The sequence below is a fragment of the Drosophila guanche genome, unplaced genomic scaffold (assembly GCF_900245975.1).
Source record: "Drosophila guanche unplaced genomic scaffold, DGUA_6, whole genome shotgun sequence".
Taxonomy (NCBI): Eukaryota; Metazoa; Arthropoda; class Insecta; order Diptera; family Drosophilidae; genus Drosophila; species Drosophila guanche.
The window spans coordinates 4,373,615-4,394,201 of record NW_022995753.1 but is presented as its reverse complement, the minus strand read 5'-3'; the positions used below and the strand labels follow the sequence as shown (position 1 = coordinate 4,394,201).

At 49.1% G+C, this 20,587-nt stretch overlaps 2 protein-coding genes across 4 annotated transcripts in view; one reads left to right on the top strand and one right to left on the bottom strand.

Annotated features, from left to right (window-relative positions):
• LOC117588337 (transcriptional regulator ovo) overlaps positions 1–14,298 on the top strand; it is a 30,098-nt gene extending 15,800 nt beyond the window's left edge. Inside the window, exons 3-11 of one of the 3 annotated variants that reach the window (XR_004574130.1) lie at positions 976–1,094; positions 1,160–1,317; positions 1,396–1,568; positions 1,707–1,901; positions 2,939–3,212; positions 6,934–7,217; positions 7,305–7,568; positions 8,353–8,864; positions 11,343–11,448. Coding sequence is in view for 1 of the 3 variants with exons in the window: in XM_034279546.1 (XP_034135437.1) it covers positions 976–1,094; positions 1,160–1,317; positions 1,396–1,568; positions 1,707–1,901; positions 2,939–3,281; positions 6,934–7,217; positions 7,305–7,568; positions 11,343–11,632; positions 11,694–12,781 (2,914 nt within the window). In the remaining 2 variants the exon portion in view is untranslated. Of the gene's footprint in view, positions 1–975; positions 1,095–1,159; positions 1,318–1,395; positions 1,569–1,706; positions 1,902–2,938; positions 3,282–6,933; positions 7,218–7,304; positions 7,569–8,352; positions 8,865–11,342; positions 11,633–11,693 lie in introns of those variants that run through there. The other 2 variants (XR_004574129.1, XM_034279546.1) reach the window with 2 other exon arrangements.
• Positions 14,299–15,550: 1,252 nt separating this feature from the next.
• LOC117588335 (von Willebrand factor A domain-containing protein 8) lies at positions 15,551–20,415 on the bottom strand. The gene is made up of 7 exons (XM_034279545.1): positions 20,074–20,415; positions 19,567–19,994; positions 19,185–19,505; positions 18,540–19,114; positions 16,361–18,478; positions 15,870–16,304; positions 15,551–15,807 (listed from the first exon to the last, which is right to left on the bottom strand). Exons 1-7 carry the CDS (start codon positions 20,279–20,281, stop codon positions 15,708–15,710), a joined length of 4,185 nt encoding a protein of 1,394 aa, XP_034135436.1. The 5' UTR covers positions 20,282–20,415; the 3' UTR covers positions 15,551–15,707.
• Between the last annotated feature and the right edge of the window lie 172 nt (positions 20,416–20,587).

The window sequence follows — 20,587 nt, the reverse complement described above, 5'->3', positions numbered from 1 at the left end:
CCAAAGCCAAAGCGAAAGCCTTTTCAACTCGCTCCAGGGAGGCAGCTACAAAATACCCTTGCAACTTCTTGGGGCTGGGAAAGGCGTAACTCCCAGCTAAGTAGTCGATCCATACATGCACATGAGAGGATTGCAAAGAGTATGAACCTGCTGCTCGATATACCCTACCAACCCCATGACAGCTGTAGGTCATCCCATGCCGCCGCTTGATTCAGACTGATGATGATGCTGCTGCTGCTGCCATTGGAACTTTTCCTGCGGTATGGCTTTGTGCATGCCCAAGCAATCCGTAATGCAGTGAGAATTGCGGAAAAAGTAATACATTCACCTTAAGTAACCCGTAACCCGTAACCCGAAAGACGTAAACCGTACACCGAAACCCGCAAACCCGTACACAAGTCCCGGACATCATTGCAAATGCATCTGTCGGCTGGTGGTCGTGGGGCGAGAGAGTGGAGACAGCGAGGACAGACGGAAATGGAAATGGGCTAAAGGACACGTGTTTTGTGTTGGCTGGCAACATTCAGGGCTCAGGGCACAGGGCCTGCTGCTGCTCTCGGTTGCAGGATGCAGGATGCGGCCTGCGGGTCGAGCCTTGGCTTGGCAGTGGGCCAATGGTTGGCAGTAGTGGAGGGGAAAACGGTTCCAGTTCCGGTTCAGTACACTCCAAAGTGATTGCGGCGACCCCACGGGCGGTCTCTGTAACTGTGCGGGGTGAGGCATCTCCTGCTGGTTGGTGGCCAGTTCGAAGTGGCTCGCCGCTAGTTGTTTGACTCTATTTAATGGTCACCCCACGCCGCTTCCTTTCCCAATGTTTGCTGTGAAATTAGAGGCGTTCTCTGAGGTGGTGGGGACTTTGAGCCTCTGTAACAGCTTTGAATGATTACGTAAAACATCCCGCGATATGTATAGACTATTCGCACACCCTATAAGCAGCAATTTTTTCATTGTTATATTTTGTTTGTTTTTTTACAGCTGCCAGTACTACGTGAAGAGCCAACCATGGGTGCTAGCCTACCAGGGTGTCATCACATTCTTCGTGCTGGCCAACTTTACGCTGGCAACGTTCATGGACCCGGGCATTATACCCAAAGGTATGTAGCGTGCTAAGCGAGGTACGGCGCCAGTCCGCACAGCCTAAACTTCGACTGCATTCTAGCCTCACCCGACGAAGACTGCGAGGAGGAGCTGCGCGCCCCGCTCTACAAGAATGCTGAGATCAACGGCATCACCGTCAAGATGAAATGGTGCGTCACCTGCAAGTTCTATCGCCCGCCCCGCTGCTCCCACTGTTCCGTATGCAATCACTGTATAGAGGTAAGTGCGATCCTCTTGTTGGGAAATTCGCCTCATTTCTGATACTGATTCTGATTTGTTTTGTTTTCTACTCAACAGACGTTTGACCATCATTGCCCGTGGGTGAACAACTGCATTGGCCGGAGGAACTATCGATTCTTTTTCTTCTTCCTCGTCTCACTCTCCATCCACATGCTGAGTATATTCTCGCTGTGCCTGGTCTATGTGCTCAAGATAATGCCCAACATCAAGGACACGGCGCCCATTGTAGCGTATCCTTTACCAAAAACACAAAGCAAAAGCACATTAATTAATATCTAAGTAGAGTTCGTATGGGGAGAAAGTGTTTCCTCCCTACGATTTACATATGTTTGTGTCTGTATGGTTTCCCTTAACACTTAACTCTACAGCATGATACTGATGGGCCTTGTGACCGTTCTGGCGATACCCATATTCGGCCTGACCGGCTTCCACATGGTGCTGGTGTCACGGGGTCGCACGACCAACGAGCAGGTCACGGGCAAGTTCAAGGGCGGCTACAATCCGTTCTCGCGCGGCTGCTGGCACAACTGCTGCTACACACAGTTTGGACCACAGTATCCAAGGTGAGTATCCAATCCCACCATACCACCACCAGTGCCCACTGGCAGGGTGGGTTGAGGTGGTTCGGCTGGGAATGTGTGTGGGCTCCAGATGATATCGATTTGTGGTTGTTCACTTTGATTGCTCAACGCTTGAATGGAAACAATTGTCTCTCTGGCCCATTGCTAATTGCTAGCCACAAATGCCAATCAGGTACACTCAGTACACACACACACACACACACACTTCCGCGAAATTCGAAATGAAATGTTGCAAGTCGTACAACTCATATTTATTCAATTTATTTAAATCGTTAGATTTAACTTGTCAAAATGTCTAGGCGTGTTTAGATTGCCCTGTCAGTTGCATTCACATCAAAGCTTAAGCGGCTGCTAAATTAGCAAATGTACATTCAGGACTTATTTTACTCTTAATAAACGCATGGAGCAGCAGCTCCAGAGAACAGTAGAAATAGCAGAATTACATATGGAGATTAACAGTACGTGTAGAGATTTGGCAGAACAGTGCTAACAGTAGAACAGCAAAAGAAGCGGAACAACGGGAATATGTAGACTAAACAGCAAAGAGCAAAGAAACAGCAGATCTATGTAGATTAACAGCAGAACAACAGCAGTAACATTATATCTACTAATAACAGCAGAGAGCAAAGCAACAGAAGTAAAAGCAGATCTATGTAGATTAACAGCAGAGCAACGAACAGAGCAACAGCAGAACTACCACTAACAGCAGACAGCAAAGCAACAGCAGATCAATGTAGATTAGCAGCAGAGTAACATAACAGAGCAACAGCAGTAACAACAGAACTACCACTTACAGCAGAGAGCATAGCCACAGCAGATCTATGTAGATTAGCAGCAGAGTAACATAACAGAGCAACAGCAGTAACAGCAGAACTACTACTAACAGCGGAGAGCAGAACCACAGCATGAACATAGGAGAGACAGCAAAGTCGACAGCAGAGTCAGCAGCAGAGATCGTGCAGTCCATCGGGTGATTTGTAATACTTAATACACTCTCTGCTCTACACTCTCACTCACAGCTTACTCAACCCAAAGAAGTACGAATCGAGGCGATCGCAGACCCAGAATCAGGCCATTAGCACGATATGCAACGATCGGACCAACAATCAACAGAACAATTCCAGCGGTGGTCCCGGTGGCAACGGGACTGCTGCTGCTGCCATCGGCAGTGGTGGTGGCAGTGGCGGCGGCGGCGGCGTCGGCGTCGGTGCCGGTGGCGGTATGCGTGGTACAGCGGTGCAGTATTCGCCCCGCTCCTACTACGAGTCGAGTCGGGAGAAGCGCGGAATTCAGGTAAAGACTTATATGGCCGAGGGCAATGGTTATAATCAACGGTCGGGCAGCACAACGCTTTACAGTAAGGTGGGTAAACAAAAAACAAGTCAACCATTTTTGCAACCAAAAAAACCAAAAACTTCGACAAACTTCAAACTTCAAATCAAATCAAACTCATTCAAAAGAGCCAGCAAATTAATGCAAAGCCACAAAAGAACAGATTCCCATTACATATATCTATGTATCCTATTGTATCTATTGTTTCTAACTAATATACCCAATACATATCCTATACCCCATAGTGTTATCCGGATGGCGACAGCAATCCCCCTCTTATTGGCGGCACCACCTGCGGTCGGTCCTTCAGGTGGTGTCGGAAATCTCGTTCTTTCCTTCAGCTTTCAATAGCTGAATGGGGGATGGCTGGCGCCACCTGTTGTTTGTTACTTGAATTAGCTAATTAGTTGTTGTCATTTTTGTAATTGGTGTTTTTAATATTATTTTTGAAGCGTAATTGTTACCGTTAACTGTTGTTTGTTTCTGTTTTTGTTTCTATTTTGTTTCCGTTATTTCTGTTTTTTTTTTCGCTTAAATTTCGCTCTCTAAATTCCTTCTCCTTCCCTTTCTCTCGTTGAATCCTCTTTGGATCCTCTCCTTCTGTTGCTCATTTATCATTTGCTCTGATCCCCGTATCGCCCGAACCCCAACCCCAACTACTTTTAATGATGTGAGTCAAAAATGTAAATATTCTCGTAATACCACAGTACAGTGAAGGCTCTATTTAACGGACAATACTCTTTGGGAGTGCAACAAGGACTGGCAACTAATTAACATTGATATTGGTGTTGTCTCCTTATTGGAAAAGTAACTATTGTCCGTCTGCCACTACTTCTAAAATACCAACAAATGACTGAATTCTACCACCTGACACCTGGGGATGGTGGTTCACTGTATAGGGTAAATACCTATAAACATTTGTATGCAATAATCTATGAGAATAAAGAGACTAACTAACTCTCTGAGGTACGACTATCTCAGCCTGTCCTTGTGGTGTGTGTCCGTGTCGTGCCACCATGTCTAGTCCTGCACCTTAACTCCCCCTCCATGCCCCACAATCCCCCACTATCTGCACTGCAAACATTAATTTATTTTCCTTTTGGCTGCTGCACTGCACTTACGGTCGAATGGCTTTTATTTCTCTGCTTTTCCGCTTTTTCTTCTCTGCTTTGGGCTAGAAAGAGAGTTTTTCCCTGGTTACCCGCCATCTCCATCATCAGTCTGCTGCTGGTTAAGGCCACACCCATTACAGGACCATTGTGGGGCCAAAGAAAAGTTTTCACACGCACATACCTCCTCTCTCTCTCTCTCTCTGTCTACTTTCTTCTCGTTTCTTTGCCCATGCTAATGCTACGGCTATTGCCAGTCGCTTTGGCTCTCCTTCTTTGCGGAAACTTATAGCCAAACATATATCGTATCTACTCCTCCCCCCACATGCATTTGTAAAATAAATTAACAACCTCCTCCCTTCATCCATGTACAATTTCATCGTCCTTTACTTAGGCCTAACACAAATACCATTTACGGACTATAAATATTTTGGATGCACCTCAATGTAGTACAACTTCTGTGACTGGTCGAAATCATTTCCGTTTGCTGTTGTCTGATTCCACGATTCCTGAGCCAAATGCCAAAGGATGGAAACGAAAAGTTTCGGCATGGATACCCATTCCGGGAGTAAATATTAAGTGAATAATAGTTGGCTAGTCAAATTAGAGTCAAATTGTGCAATCTAAATATGCGGATATTAACCTTCAGTGATGAAAACCCTTTTACTTAAAATTGCATTAAATTTCAACGTTTACTGAAGTAAAATGAGACGCCATGTACCATGTCCATAGTCCGGACTGCGGATCAAAGTTTCTGCTGGGAGCGTGCTCTCGTCGGACTACGATAAGTTTCGACTGGTAGAGGTAGAACTTCGGCTAGCCGTTGTTGTTTTTAGTTTTCACTTGTTTTTATTCCATTTATTGTTTCTACCGCCACATCCTTCAACACTTTCCCCCACGCCCTTTTCCTGTCACTTTTGCATGCAGGCGGATGAACCTGTTGATTTGCCGTATTCCCGTAATCCCGTATTATTTGCGTTGCTTTGTGATTGACACCCATTACCACATACATATTTAGTTGACCCGCTTCCGTTTGGGCATTTTAACCCGTTTCTGTTGCTGTTTCCGTTTCCCTTTCCGTTTCGTGTTCTACTAGAAGGCTTTGGCCCGATTGGGCCAGCTACGTTTTGTATGTATGTTCATGCTTCAGAACTGTCGTCGTGTGTCGTGTTAAAACAGTACTACAGACGTACATACATATACATAGTACATACATATATATAGAACCATATAGCATACATACTTATATCGAAAAGAATTGGTCGAAACTCGAAAAACAACTCAAAAGAAAAGAAAGACTACAAAATAAAACTCAAATGAACAAAATACTCTACACTTACTGCGAGCACCGAGAAAGGTAAAAACTATCTAAAAACCAAAAACAAAAAACAAATCAAAATTGTATTCCGTATTTATTTTTGATTCATGATTGATTGATTGACCTTGACCTTGACTTTCCAACGAGAATTATTGATTTCAACTTGTTGTCCTCTTATGATTTCCATTACAAATACAATTATATTTTTGTTCTCTCAAAATTTGGTACTCTTCCTTACCCCTCCTCCTTCGCACACCCTATCTTTATCTCGCGCTCGCGCTCTCTCTCTCTCTCTCTCTCTCAAATTCTAGCTACAGCTCTCCCTCTCCCTCTCTCTCTCTCTATGTCTCTCTGTGTCTCTCTCAACAGTACACTAGCAAATGTGAAAATGTAAAAATCAGTAGCAGGAAAACCACAAAAATATTCCGATGCTCTCTCCTTGAGCTTGTCTGCTGCCTCGTCTGTCTTAATCCGTAATCAGTGATCAGTGTTCCTTCGATGGTTCTGTTCACATGATTAGTGGCTATGGATAAGGCAAAAATAACATTAGAAAAGGATCGTACACTATCTTTTCTTGATATCTACGAAGGAATCCATCATCTACATTCTCAAGAACACAAAAACACGATACCTGCTCAATGATCACTGATCACTGATCACTGATACGTTGTCCATTGGGAATATCTCTGCCTGCAAGGGTAATCGTCGGTTTCGTCCTTATTCTGAATTTACCACTTTGACCATTTTCGTTTCGCAGTTTTCCCAAACCCATTCAAGTTTTCCTTCTTTTCTCTACCCTGCTCCCTTGCTAAAAACTAAATGATAATTGATACTCCAGCGAGGCCTTGCGTTCAGTTTATGTTGGGCCTTTGGGGGACGACCCTCTCAGTCCCTTCTGCTCCCTTCCGGTGGGGAGTTCCACTCACACACACACACACACACACACACACACCAACACAGCCACAGCCCCCGATCCCCTCTCATGACCACATTTTGTGTACAATTTTTATGTTTCACCTCGTTTTCGTATACGTTTTCACCTCCTTCATTTTCCTTCATTTCCGTCTATATCTATGTCTACGTCTACTTCTATTTCTCCTACTTTCTATTCTTATTACAATTATTGTTTTTGTTTTGTTTGGAAACGAACGCAACTAAATGTAGGGCTAAGTCTGTGTCGATCTCTGCTGCCGTTTCGATCTGTCAATCGATAACTAATCTCCGTCTTTACGATAATTACTTTGATAATCCACAGCTATCGCCCGGACGAGAGTGCTCCGACACGGATCTGGAGCCGCCACCCGCCTCACAGAGCCAAGACTGCGAGCCGACGCCGCCGCTGCAGCGCCATAACTCAAGCAACTTTTACCTGCCGCAGGTGAGCGACGGCGTCGGCGTCGGCGGCGGCGGTGGCGGCCTCAACGGCAGCATAGCCACGGGCATGCCCAACTCCCAGAGCACTGCCGGAGGCGGTGGAGGCGACTCGCCCCGGCACATGCGTCTCTACCATCCGCGCCACAGTCCGCATGCGCGACCCAGGTGAGAAATTAGCCCAACTCTCCCTCTCTCTCTCTCTCTGTCTGTCTTTGTGGTCACGACTGATCTGTCTTGTTGTTGCATTCTCAGGGGACTAGATCCACAGCGCGGCTATACGAGCGATGCTCTTTCGCCGGACCATCCCGGCGGCGTCAACGTTGGCTATGGCGTCGGCGTCGGCGTCAGTGTCCAGCAGCAACAGGCTATAGCGGCAGCAGCGGCTGCGGCTGCAGTGGCGGCGGCAGCAGCACAAAATCAACGCAGCGGGACGACCACCGCCACACCCACCATGCAGCAACGAATTAAGCCGCTGGGCGTGGCAACGCCCCTGGTGATGGCAAGTCCAGTGCGAAGGTGAGTCTCTCCATTCCCACCACTCCCCCTCCCCCTCCCCCTCCCCATCTCTCGCTCCTCATGCTAGCTACTCCTCGCTCACCCAGTGCTCCCCTTCCCTATTGCTGCTCTTGTTGTTGTTGTACCTTTTTACTCGCTTAAATCCGATATGTGTGTGCGTGTGTGTGCTTGTCTGCGTGTCTCGAGTAGTTGCAGCTGAAATTCAATCGAATAACCGTGTTTACCGTTACCTTTGCTCCTGCATCGCTTTGCATTCCTCTCGTTCGTTGTCTTTCCTCTCCTCTCACGGCGCACATGGCCTCTGTCGCTCTCTCTGTGTCCCTTTGCTTCGTATGCATTTCCGTTAGCTTAGCTCAGCTATCGCTCGTTTACCGCTTTCTATGCATCGATGACCGGTACTCCAAGCTTTAAGCTAAGCTTTCCTGCTCCCTTCCCTCCCGCACTCACTTTTGTTCCAAGCGTCCACTAGTTAAATATGCACATAGATAGAACAGAGAAGGCTACACACTCCGTTCCGAGAAAGGCCTGCGACAGAGATGCCCATCGGCGGGTTCAATGGCCGCTGCTTTTGCACATATGCCACCCTGCCACCCTGCCGCCCTTTTCGTCCCTTGTGTGTGCCCATTCTTATTCTCATTCCCATTTGCTTCCTTTCACCACCCCCCTTTTTATATGTACCATGAACCATGATTTTTCTGTGTGCACCACCTTACCTTATGAACTAATTATTTTTCCAACTTTTTCTTTTTCGTTTTCTTATTTTTTGTTTGTTTGTGTACCGAAGTCAATACTCAAATTCTGAGAACAGTACTAATTCCTAAGCCTAAGAACCTAATGAGAACCGAAATACCGCGATAAAACCAACCAACTGACAAACAGCAACAGCAACAACAACAACAAAACCAATCAAAGAAACAAAAGCAATAAATCTAATATCTAAATAAAGTACAGTTAAGTCAATAAAAAAGATAAGTAAAACACACCCCCACAAGGATCAAATGATATATATACACACACACACACACACACACACACACCCACAGAGTAAACCACGAGTCAAAGCCGTTGTTATCGTCGTCGTCGCCTTTCTTTCTCTTTTTATCGCTCTTAAACTTGTTCTATCAATTACCCAACTATGTATGCACTTCTGCAACCATCAACACGAGCCAGCCACGTGCTGCACCCTGTATAAACCTTCTCTACCACTACTACTACTACTACACTCCTTGTGCCCCCGTTCTACGTGCCACGTGCTGCACCCTGTAACCTTCACACACTCCTTGTGCCGCGCGTGAGGTGAGTTTGATTTTCTTTCTTCTTTCTATTTTGTTTCGTTTCGTTTCGTTTCGTTCATTTTCGTTGATTCTTCAGTACTGTCAGAGTTTCTTTATTCCGTTTTGTTTGCGTCCGCCTTTTGCCCTCAGTCATACACACCACCCTCAACAACATCCCCCATGCATACATAAATATGTACATAAATATGATATCCACGAGGATCAGGAATTATCTGCAGTCGCTCCAGGCAAACCTCCGAACCCATTGCTGATTTGCGGCCCACAAAGTCCTCTATGGGATACCATTCTGTAATTACAAAATAACTTTTATAGATTTGAACATTTGAATATCTGAATGCCATGGAACAGTTTTAAAACACATTTACATATTTACAACGTTGTGTCCATGTTCTCTCTCTCTATCTCTCTTTTCTTTTCGCCTTGTTTACCCTCCTGTAAGCTGTCACCTGTCACTTTGTTTCCTTTCCAGTTAGCACACTGGAATTTGTAGGAAGAAGTAGGCCTTCGTTTGGTCCCAAATGTCGCTCGAATTGATTTCAGTTTGGCCATTCATTCCATACAGTTTTCAACACAGAACAGATCTCAAAATCGTAAACTTTGCGCAAAAACTAAATTCCAATTTTTAGTTGATATTTGGCTGCTGTTCACACACAATTTCTCGACCCCGATTCGGTCCCATTCACTCTATAAACTATCCATAATAAACACAACCAACAACCAACAACCAACCAACCATCGCGATGAACAACGAACAACGAGCGAACGCGCACCAGTCGCGACTCCGTGCCCTGCGTCCGTTTGACAGGAGCCTGGCTGGGCGATGCTTCCACGCGAATTTAAGTCGCCTGCAGGGCGGTGGCGGTGGCGGTGTCGCAAGAATCGACGACCTTGGCTTTGAAGCAGCTGGTGGCGACCACACGCTCGAGGCAGGCGTTCGGTCCTCGGTTCTTAGCGACGCTTTGAATCAGTTGCAGTCGGCCACCGGCGGACAGCGTGCCAGATGGATGCGGAATGCATGGAACAAATCGCCCCACACCAGGGGCGGATTCGGGAGCAGAGGTGCGACGCTGCCAACCACATCTGAGGAGGACGAGGAGTCTTACAAGGAGTCTGACAACGACAACGAAAGCGATCACGTGGACAGGATGGATCAGGGCAAGGCAGCTAAGCAGGCGCCTGGCCCTTACATGCTGCCTTACAGCGGAAGAGAGCTTGAAGTGCTCGTCCAAGAGGATCGTTCCGCGTCCAAGATGGACTACATCACATTGATCGGCTTCGTACTGGGCTACCTGGCATCGAACATTCTGCTGTTCCTGTGCTGGTACTTCAGCTGGCTCAAGGAACAGGTGCTGATGATACGCCGGCGCCTGCTGGGCCCCGACAACCTGTGCGAGTTTTTCGACTTCGAGGACAACACTCGCCACTCCATCCACACCAAGCTCATCCTGGCGCCCATCATCTTCTTCGGCATTGTGCTCTACGGCCTTGTCAATCTGCTGCACATCGCGGTGAAGGTGGTGCGCTCCGATGTGCCGCGCACTGTGGTGGACTTTGTTCAGGCCGTGGCCCATAGCGGCTTCCAGGGTACAATTGCTGAACGTTTCGCCTGGAAGAAAGACTAAAAGGAGAGAAGAGACACATTTTCCAAGTATGCCCACAATCTACGTTCTCTTTCCTCTGTGGGCTGTGGTTCATTGCAAAGAAGTGGAAATCGCTGTTCATTCACTTAACCCAATCAACCCAATCAACATCGACCAGCGAGCTGGTGCTGGGCATTTCTCATGTGTAATTGTAATATTAAGAGAAAAAACAACCAGTACTGAAACGCATAAAGCTTACCATTCGATGCATACTTGTATTTACCCGTGTTCATCGATTAACGTGCGATTAACCTATCGATAACCATGCCATTTTACCATTATCCCATGAGGATTGTCCTCAAACTGTGTGTGGATTTATCTTTCGAATGGAGCACAGATAGTGCCAGTCTCTGATTTATCATCCACCATGTGTAATCTGTTTTGAATAACTTTTGCTTAATTTCCATCATCAATAACTACTGCAACTCCTCACATGAGTTAAGAGTCCGAAGCGAAGGCAATGGGCTAACCAATCGGTGATTAAACATTGCGGATCAGAGCTACATCTGTGATTCTGTAAGCATTTTGTGTGTCTGTGTGTGCCATTGCTGCAATCGCTGTAATTCTCTGTGTCTAACTGTTACTAACTGCTGGAGGTTCCAGCTGTACTCTAAAAACTGTATTGTTGGAGTAACTAAAACAGAATCGAAGCGAATATAATCGTCCATCACACTTACACGCCCTTCAACTTCGCATACCCACATATAAATATGTGCACATAAATGCATAACTAAATGCATTTGTCGCCTAACAGTTGCTCTAGCGCTACGTTCTGCGTTCTGTCCACACTTCGCTCCAATGTTTAATGTGTGCCTTTGTCACTATTCATCACTCCGCAGATCCAATCCGGGCACGCCCACGCAACCGAGACGTCCCGACTTCATTGGCCTGAATGCCCAGGCAGCGGCTGTAGCGGCGGCAGCAGTGGCCCAACAGCAGCAGCAACAACAACAACAACAACAACAACAGCAGGCAGCAGCGGCGGCGGCTGCAGCGGCAGCATACTATGAGTACACCAGCGGACTGCCGCCGCAGCATCCACAGGCGCCGACCATTCAGCAGCAGCAGCAACAGCTCTTGCTCCAGCAGCAACGAGTCCTCATGCAGCATCAACAGCAGCAGCAGCAAGGTGGGCACCTTCTCTCTCTATCTCTCGCTCTCTCTATATCTTTATCTGTATGTACTTGCAGCGTTGCAGCAGCAGCAGCAGCAGCAACAACAACAACAGCAAGCTGCAGCTCATGCGGCACATCCGCAGCACGCAGCATTGGCTCAGGCTGCCTACGGTGGCAGTCCCCAGCGCCGCTTCCTCTCTGAAGGGGAGCTGGTGCGGCAGGGACAGGGCGGTGGCAACGAGCTGTCCTACGCCCGCTCCAACAATACGGTGGATAACATACGCGAGCTGGCTGGGAGCCCACAGCGCGGTGTCTACATGTGGAAGGACACCTCGCCAGGTTTCAGCACCAACAGCGCCGGCGGGGCCCAACAGCAGCAGCAACAGCAACAACAGGCCGCTGTGAGTGGCATTGGCAGTAGTGCTGGCACGCTGCCGAGCAGCGGAAACTCGTCCGGGGTGGTGCCGCACGCTCAGTACATTACGGCTGGAGGAGGCACGCATCCGCTCATCATGACGCACTCGCGTCTGCAGGACTACGCAGTTCAGCAGCAGCAACAGCAGCAGCAGCAGCAACAGCAGCAACAACAACAACAACAGCAACACCAACAGGCGGCAGTGGCTGCGGCGGCAGCAGCTGCCTCATATCATCGCTCGAACCCCACGAGTCCCACGACAATGCCGCAGGCCTCCACAGCACAAACGGGCTACGTTCTGCGCTACGGAGGGGCCGCCGGAGGGAGCAGCGGCAGCATTGCCAGCGTGTCGGCCAGCGGACCTTCGATAGGTGGTGCGGCCGGTGGCGGTGGGTATCAGCCAGCGCTCCGCGGAGGTGTACCCGTCTTCCCGCCCAATCCGCTGGTCGGTGTCAGTGTGAGCAGTGCGGCGGGCACCCTGCAGACACAGCCCTCGCCACAAATTAAGCGCAAGCAGACACCGACACGGCCCATGAGCTTTGTGCGCGCCCTGGAGATGACCGACTCCATGGAGATGCAGTCGCTCGAGCACCAGCAGCACAACAACGGCGGCCTGCCCAGCGGCGTGGCGCCACCCGTGAGCGCATCTCAGCCACAGAGCAATGCGCATCTCATGCAGAATGCCTCCAATTCGGCAACGCCCGATCGGGCCAGCATCTACGACATGAACTACGAGATCTCCGTATAACCCGTGGTTGTGCCCGTTCTCCTAATGCCACCCGCCTCCAAAAGCAGCCACCATCCTGCCCCAGCTGCAGTCACAGGCACAGCTCAACCAATTGCTGCTCTCAACCAGCAGTTCTTATGCCAACATCAGCAGCCACAGCCGTCACAGCAGCAGCAGCAGCAGCAGATTCAGCACCAGCAATTGTTGGAGCCAGCGGCCTATGCCTCGGTGCCGGTGCTGCCCGTAAAGCAGCTGAGCAACGGCTTTGGCAGCTACCACCACAATTCGCATCAGCCTCAGCATCCGCAGACGCAGCAGCAGCAGCAGCAACTTCATAACCAGAACCACCAGAACCCTCAAATGCCGAACAAACGAAAATTTTCAACCTTCTTTTGAGTTGATCCACCCGAGCCCAGTCTCTTCTTATATTTGTTTGTTTTTTTTTAATCTATTTTAAATTGTATATATCTAAGTTATATACATATGTGTGTACATATACGTATGCCAGATATGTGTGTGCATGGACCGCTTGCGTACTGCTGTTGTAGCTATAGCTTTTAACTATTATTATTATGCATTTCTATGCTTTGTTTTTATGATTATTCATTTTTACAAGATCCACTCTCTTTTAATATTTATCATTCTCATCACCCGTAAGCATTTATATGGTCAATATTATGATACGAATTCAGCAGCAAGAAAAGTAACGAAAAAGAACCAAAAACAACAAAAAACGAACATGAAATTTGATAAGAAATGCAAAAAACAATTGAAATACTTTGTACACGTGCAGGTGGCCTATACAGGGCGTTTCCATAGCTGTGAGATTAGGAAATCTACCTTCGTTTGGAGCACACACTCTTAGGCAAACCAGTGGCCAATAAAAGAAACAACATTACTTATGCACATATGTATATTTAAGGCAGTGTCTTAAGTAGATTAAATGTATGTAAACCATCTGCATGTACGTATATGTATGCCATATAATGTGCTTATAGCAGCAATACATATATGTAAGTGTGTGTAAATCGTGTGCTATAATAGCTCCGATATTTGTTTGGAATTGGTATGTCTGTGTATCCCAAAATGTTCCAGAAAGTAATGGATTTATTTCACCAAGCCATCACCTTGAAATAATTCAAACGACAGCATATTCTTCGTTCGTCAATTGCCAAATTCAATTCTCTATTCGTTGATTCAAAGAATTGTTTGCTCTAGCTTTCAAATGTTTAATTTTATTTTATATTTAATATTAGACATTCGATTTTAAACGTTAACAAACTGCAATCGAAAGCTTTATAGAACGAGAGAGAGCGAGAGCGAGAGCGAGAGCGCTTCCCACAGCCCTGAAACGCACTGTATATGGTAACAGGCAGTGCGGTAGAGTACATTTTGACTATTATAATTTGTTGTACCTCTTAAGAAAACCCGAAACCGGTGCCGCAATGGTCTGTGTGTAACTTTAATGTCGTCCAATTCAGATAAGTTTTGATTTTCGTGTACATATATGTATGTAAGCTTAGTGTGTGTGTGTGTGTGTGGGTGTGGGTATGGGTGTGGGTGTGGGTGTGGTCTACGTACCAGTATGTACTATGTATGTATATGAAATATGTTGTGCGTGGAGTGGAGTGCAAACACAAGATTCTTTGGTTCCAGCTTCCAGTCTTCTATCTATCCACCACGTGTGTGTGTGCATGCTTATGTGTATATACATAGAGTTAGACTTTGTTGTTATGTTTTTAAGATAACGTTAGCTTTTATACCGATCGGTGTGTACGTAAATTATCCATGCATATGTCCAGTGTCGTGTCTGTGTCTTGTCTTTGTGGATCGATCCATCAGTCTGTTCCATGTTAAATCCATTTATGGTTGCGTTCAGCTTTCATCCAGGCAAACAAAAGCCCTAAAATTGTAATAAAGCACACACACCTGAGATCCAAGTGGAATCTGCGACTTATGTATTTGCTTATACTTATGTTTATATTCCTTTTTGTTTGCTGCACCAATTGGCGAAAGATACATATACACATATACATATACATATACATATATATAGATAGATGTTTAAGGAAAAAGATCCCCAAACACAACCCCGAACAAATCCTCTCCCCCCCAGATCATGAGAATTTGCAAGGAATCAACTTTGCCTAGACTATATAGAGGATCAATAGTATATATAGAAATATATACTTAGCATATTCTTAAGCGTTTTTGCTAACACATTAATTCATGAATTTGCAACAATATTTAATATTCATACAGAAATGCATACAAAAATATGTACATCCAAAAAAAAAAACACACGGCAAACGAAAAACGAAAACCAAGAAGAAAAAAACAAATACAATTAATGTAATGTAAAATGTAACAACAGATGCGGAGAATGAAATTGTTTTAGATTTTTATACCAACTTTTTATTAATGCAAAAATCGTGAATTGTTTCATTTTTGTATACCCCTGTCCCTGCCCCTGTCCTCTCCACCATCCGCCCACCATGCTAGTAGGAAAAGGTGTAGAAAACGAGAGCGAAAGAGAGAGCGGCCCAGGACGTAGCAGAAGTAGCGAAGTAAATCCACGAGCTCTAAATTGATTTTTTTTTTATGTATTCAATACTTACATATATGTAATTTGTAAATGATATGACAAGTAATCAAATAGCAAACATAAACAGCAAAAGGCAATTAATAAATAATACAAATAATAATGCGAAACCATTTGAGGTGTATTTATTCCCTCCCTGCATATATTATTATGCATTATCTTTAATCAATTCTATTATGATTTATTTTAATTTAATTATTTGTTATTTATTTACAGTACAACAATCGATTTATGTACAAACGAATAGAACAATAATTCAGCTAATCATCCACAAAACATTATCCACATTTAAATGTAACTAAATTCGCCTCCTAATTTACTTTTTATGATGGTCCCAAAGTGACTCTACAGCAGCGAGGATGTGAATATCTGCTGGAGAATGTGAGGTAGCTTGGTGAGGTCCATGCAGACGAAGCTCTGTCCCGCCGGCATTTCCGAATTAATTCTGTAGAGAGAGAGAAGTAAATTAGTATCTGAGAAATGAGTAGGAGAGAGCGCTCGACTCACTTGTCGGCCTCCTCGGCCAGGCTGCCAATGAATATGGAATAGCCCTTGACCTTGGGCTCGCCCCTCTTGAGGGCCAACGCCAGATCCTTGGGCGCAATGCCGTAGCGCGATAGATTCGCATCACTGAGGACCACAACAATGGCATTGTCATAGTCATCCTCGGCGCCCAGGCTGGTGCAGGCCTCGCGCGCTGCCTTCACAGTACTGTCGCCGGACCAGCAGAACTGCGAGTGGGCGTGCATCATGCGGATCGTCTCGAAGCGCTCCTTGTCGTTCTTGGGGGCGCTGCCCACGTTTACAAAGGGTATTTCCCAGCCCTCGCCGCTGTGGCCGACGATGTCGTACACGATCTTCTTCTCGAAACCCTCAAAGGCTTCCATTACCATGACCACCGCTTCCAGCTGTCGGTCCAGCCGTCCATCGTATCCGTTGAATCTGCATCAAAGAAAAATAATTGAGAAATGTAAGGCAAAACTGAGGTCGCCACCTACCTGTACATGGAGCCGGAAACATCCACGACAAGCTTGAGACGATTTGGCTTCTCTTGGACGTGGTCCGCCCAGGGATTTGCCTCGGCTCGCCGCCTGTAAATGTTCTTCTCGCCGGTGATGCCCTCCACCAGTCGTGTATCGTCCAGTTCGCCATGCGTCTGATACTTCTGCCACTGTCGCTCCTTGCTTTTGGTCTGCATGGCCTCCAGCACGGCCTTCAGCTGCTGCACCTGCTTCCGATTGGGCTCGCTGAACTGGGCGTACAGCTTGTGATCGTGGGCGGACATCTTGATCTCCTTGAGCTTCTCCTCGAAGGCTTTGCGGTTCATTTCGCGTGCCGCCTTCTTAATCTCCTCGGGAACGTCGGCCTTCTCCTCGTCGCTCAGCTGATGCACCTTGTGTCCCTTGTCGAGCCGGAATGGTCCACCCTTGCCGCCCAGTCCGGCAGTGTCGCGTCCCCCACTGCCGCCAGCCCAGGTGTTGCCGCCCACATGCGGCTCATTCTTGGGATCGATCTTGCCGAACTTCGGGCCGGATACCCCCAAGCCGCTGTGCCGCTCCACCGATGCTTGTAGTGTCTTCCGCTGGCGCAGCATTTGCACCTCGTCCAGGGCGTATGCCTCGATGCCGTGCTTGGCCAGCACCTGAATGACTTGCTGCAGCGCCTCCGGCTGATAGCGATCGAAGTCAAGCACATTGCCGACCACATCCGCTATGCTCTCCTCGGGATAGCGCTCTAAATGCTTCACAATGCTGACGACCTCCCGGGTGGAGTACGGATAGTTGAGCATTCCCTCGTCCGCCAGGCTGCGCAGCTCTCCGAAGGCGTTCACCAGCGTACGCAGCGTCTTGGTGGGCACACTGGGGCCGTACTGCTGCAGCAGATAGATCTCGGACTCCGGCTGGGGATTGCTGATGGCATGGCAGCTGAAGACGTCGCCGAGTGCGGCGAAAAAGTCGTTGCCCAAGAAGGGAAAGCCGGGACGATTGGCCAGCACGATGAGCCGGAACTCTGGGTGAGTTTCGATGCAGTTGGGCAGCGATCCAGCAGCGCCATGCGGCACAATCCGTCGGCCGTCGGCCAACACCATCTCCCCGCTCTCCACCAGAGTGCGCAGAATGCAGGTGACATTCACAGGCGCCTTGTCTGCCTCGTCCACCACCAGCACATGGCCGGAGCGCACAGCCTTGACCAGGGCGCTGTCCTCGTAGGCCACCTGGCCATCCTGCAGCGTCGACTGCAGCGTCAGGCTGTGCACAGTGGTGTCCCGATGCAGCTGAATGTACTCGCGCGGCCGCTGCATCAGCTCCAGCAAGCGGTCGATCAGCTTGTTCTTGCCCACGCCCTGGTTGCCCACGAGCAGCAAGTGGTCACCGATTAGATAGTCCTGCAGCAGTCGCTCCAGCAGCTCCACGTGCTGCGGCATCTCGTAGAACAGCGTGCTGGGCACCTTCGATCTTTGCGCCTGGCTGGGATTTCCCAACTCCATGCGCGTCTCTCCAATCCTCAAGGTGTTCCCCTCAACGGCAATCTGTCCGGTGGTGCTGCTGTTCCTTCTCTTCTCTGCACTGGGTTGGATGCCCACCTGCTGCATGACCTGCTCCAGGGCGGTGCGCGACAGAGCCGGCATGAACTTGGCCAGGAATGTGTTCTGCAGCATCTCGTGCACGTCGCTCAGCTCGCTGTTGGGGTAGGCTGCCAGGCGACGGGCCAACTTGAGCAGCTGCCGCGTGGACAGTGTGCCGGCGAGGCCCTGTGTCAGCGGATCCTGCGAGGAGCGCAGCAGCTGGGCCAGCTTCAGCAGCTGGTCCATTTGGGGGGGCAACTGGCCGCCGCATAGCTGGGCCAGCAGCTCGTGCTCCTCGCTCTGGTGGAGTGGACGCAGCTCCTGGTAGAGGAACAGACTCAGCAGCTCGGGTGTGAGCCAATTCGGCTGCCCACTGCCCGGACGTGGGGGCTCCGCCAATGCCACAATGCGGAAGGCTTCGTGCATCGGCAGCAAACCTCGTTCTGTCAGCTCATCGCTGGAGTACCCTTGCTGGAGCAGGGACTGATAACGGTCCGGGCGCAGCAAGGTGGTGCCGTCGCACAGCAGCAGCTCCCGGTCGTGAATGAGGCTGCGGGAGACAAGAATTGCGTTGAGTGGCAACGGGGACTGTGCCATTTGATTATGCCTACCGCTGCAGCACTGTCGCCGTGCTCTTGTGCAGGCGATGCACGCCATTGAGCACCACCACAGATCCGGCCTTGGCTGCTCGCACCAGCGGCGAGTCGCGCCACACGGTGTCTCCCTCGGGACTGGTGATGCGCTGCTGCACCAGATCGCGGGAGGTCATGTCCTCGTACAGCATCATTGGCTCGGCGGTTTGATGGAGTAGCCGAAGCAGCTGCTTGGTCAGGGTGAGCTTGCCCACGCCCTTCTCGCCCAGCAGACACACATCGCCGACGGCATAGGCCTGCAGCAGTGCGGCCAAGGCCTGTCGCTGGTGCGGCAGATCCACAAAGTTGCTCGGCGTGGCCGGCATTGTGTCACCTGCGGGCAGGCTCAGTTTCAGGTCATCCAGCTGGAGAGTGATGCGATGGTCAGCCTGTGCGCTGCTTTTAATCTTATGGATGGTATGTCCAGGCAGTCGCTGCACATGCAGGCTAGTCAGCAGCTCCTCGACGCGCTTCTGCTGGTCGGACTTCAGCATGGACTGATATGGATAAATGCGAGTAATGACATCGTGCAGGCTGAGGGCGGGATTGGCCTCCTGCGAAAGCGGAAAGCGGAAAGGTTAGGGGTAAGGTAACTGCTGACTAAATGAGTAAATTGCTTCGCACCAGCATCTGAACGCCCAGCTGAAGATTGTGCAGTGGAAAGTCGGGCAGCTGGAGACTGTCGTCTGCCTTCTGCAGGGTGAGGGCGAACGTGAGGAGCTGTTTCAGCTGATCGCCGGGCACAGCCGGTGCCAACTGCTGCAGCTCTTCGTAGAGCTCGCCGTAGGTGTAGCTGGTCACGTTGCGGGACTGGAAACGAGAGCGCAGCGGGGGATCTAGCGGGGTGCCCTTGTACTTGTGCGTGGGTAGGCCCAAGGCCACCACGCGGAACTGCTCGGAGACGCGCAACAGGCCCCACTCATCCAGCTGCTCACGCGAATGCTTCTGCAGAGTGAAAATCAGTAATCAGAGTTTACATCGAGTCGAGTGTTCCGGGGGTACGCACCTCCAGCAGCTTGTCGTAGCGTTCGGGCGACATGAGGAATTTGCCGTCCTCCAAATGCATCTCCCGATTCTCCAGCAGATTGTTCAGGATGGGCAGCACATTGCGCTCGGCATGCTCCACGCCATCAAGGATGAGGACGCGTCCGTGGATGGCGGCCCGCACGGCTCCCTGGTCGTGGTAGATGGCCGCCTTGTTGTGGATCTCGCGTCGCTGCTTGAGGTCGCTCTCGGTGGTGTCGCGACTCAGTGAGACATACTCCACCTCGCGCTGGGTGAGCTCCAGGAACTGCATGGCCAGCTGGCGACGCAGTGGACCCGGCTGGCCCAGCAAGAACATGTCCTGCTTGAGAGCATCCTTCTGCAGCATCCAGCGCAGATGGTGCAGGGCAGACTGCGTCAGCTGAAGGGTGCCATCCGGTGCGTATTTCACTGCCAAATGGAACAGACAGATTAAATACCAATTGACCTTTGATCACAAATGGGATCTGATCTCCGTTCCGATGCTTACCGTATTGCTGGGGCACCAGATGCGGATGCTTCGGCTTGGTCAGGCGCACGCTTACATCACCGATGGTCAGACGATCGTCCTCTGGCGCCTTGGCTTCGCTGCTGGCACCTTTGGGCGCGGTGCTCGCCAAGCTGCGTGTCCAGTGGCTGGTCCGTTGGAGCCTGTGACGCAACAAGTGTCCACTGCGCACCTGCAAATTGGCCAGCATTGCAGTCCACGACAGGCAGCTGTCGCTCGTTGGTCAGGGGGAAGGGCTGGATCGGGGGTTTGGGGGCAAAGCGCGTTGCCAAAGTCGTTAAAATCGTAAATAGAGGAGCCCGCGCGTGGTAACGATTCGATGCTGAAGGCGCAACAGCTGGCCAAATATACCGTCTGCCCCTCAAAAATATACTGAAATAAGCCCTCATCATCTGCAGATAAGGTAACAGGACGTAAACTGAGATGCATTTTTGCGACAATTGTCAAACTTAAGCATCAACATTTTCAATACACACCTTTACAGATTAATGACCCA

What these genes read in the sequence shown, in the direction of transcription:
- LOC117588335 (XM_034279545.1), bottom strand. Translation starts at nt 20,281, where the DNA reads ATGCTGGCCAATTTGCAGGTGCGCAGTGGACACTTGTTGCGTCACAGG. An exon ending in AGCTGGGCGTTCAGATGCTG is followed by an intron (nt 19,115 to 19,184) that starts GTGCGAAGCAAT and finishes CCGCTTTCGCAG; the next exon opens with GAGGCCAATCCCGCCCTCAG. An exon ending in GTTTCCGGCTCCATGTACAG is followed by an intron (nt 16,305 to 16,360) that starts GTAGGTGGCGAC and finishes TCTTTGATGCAG; the next exon opens with ATTCAACGGATACGATGGAC.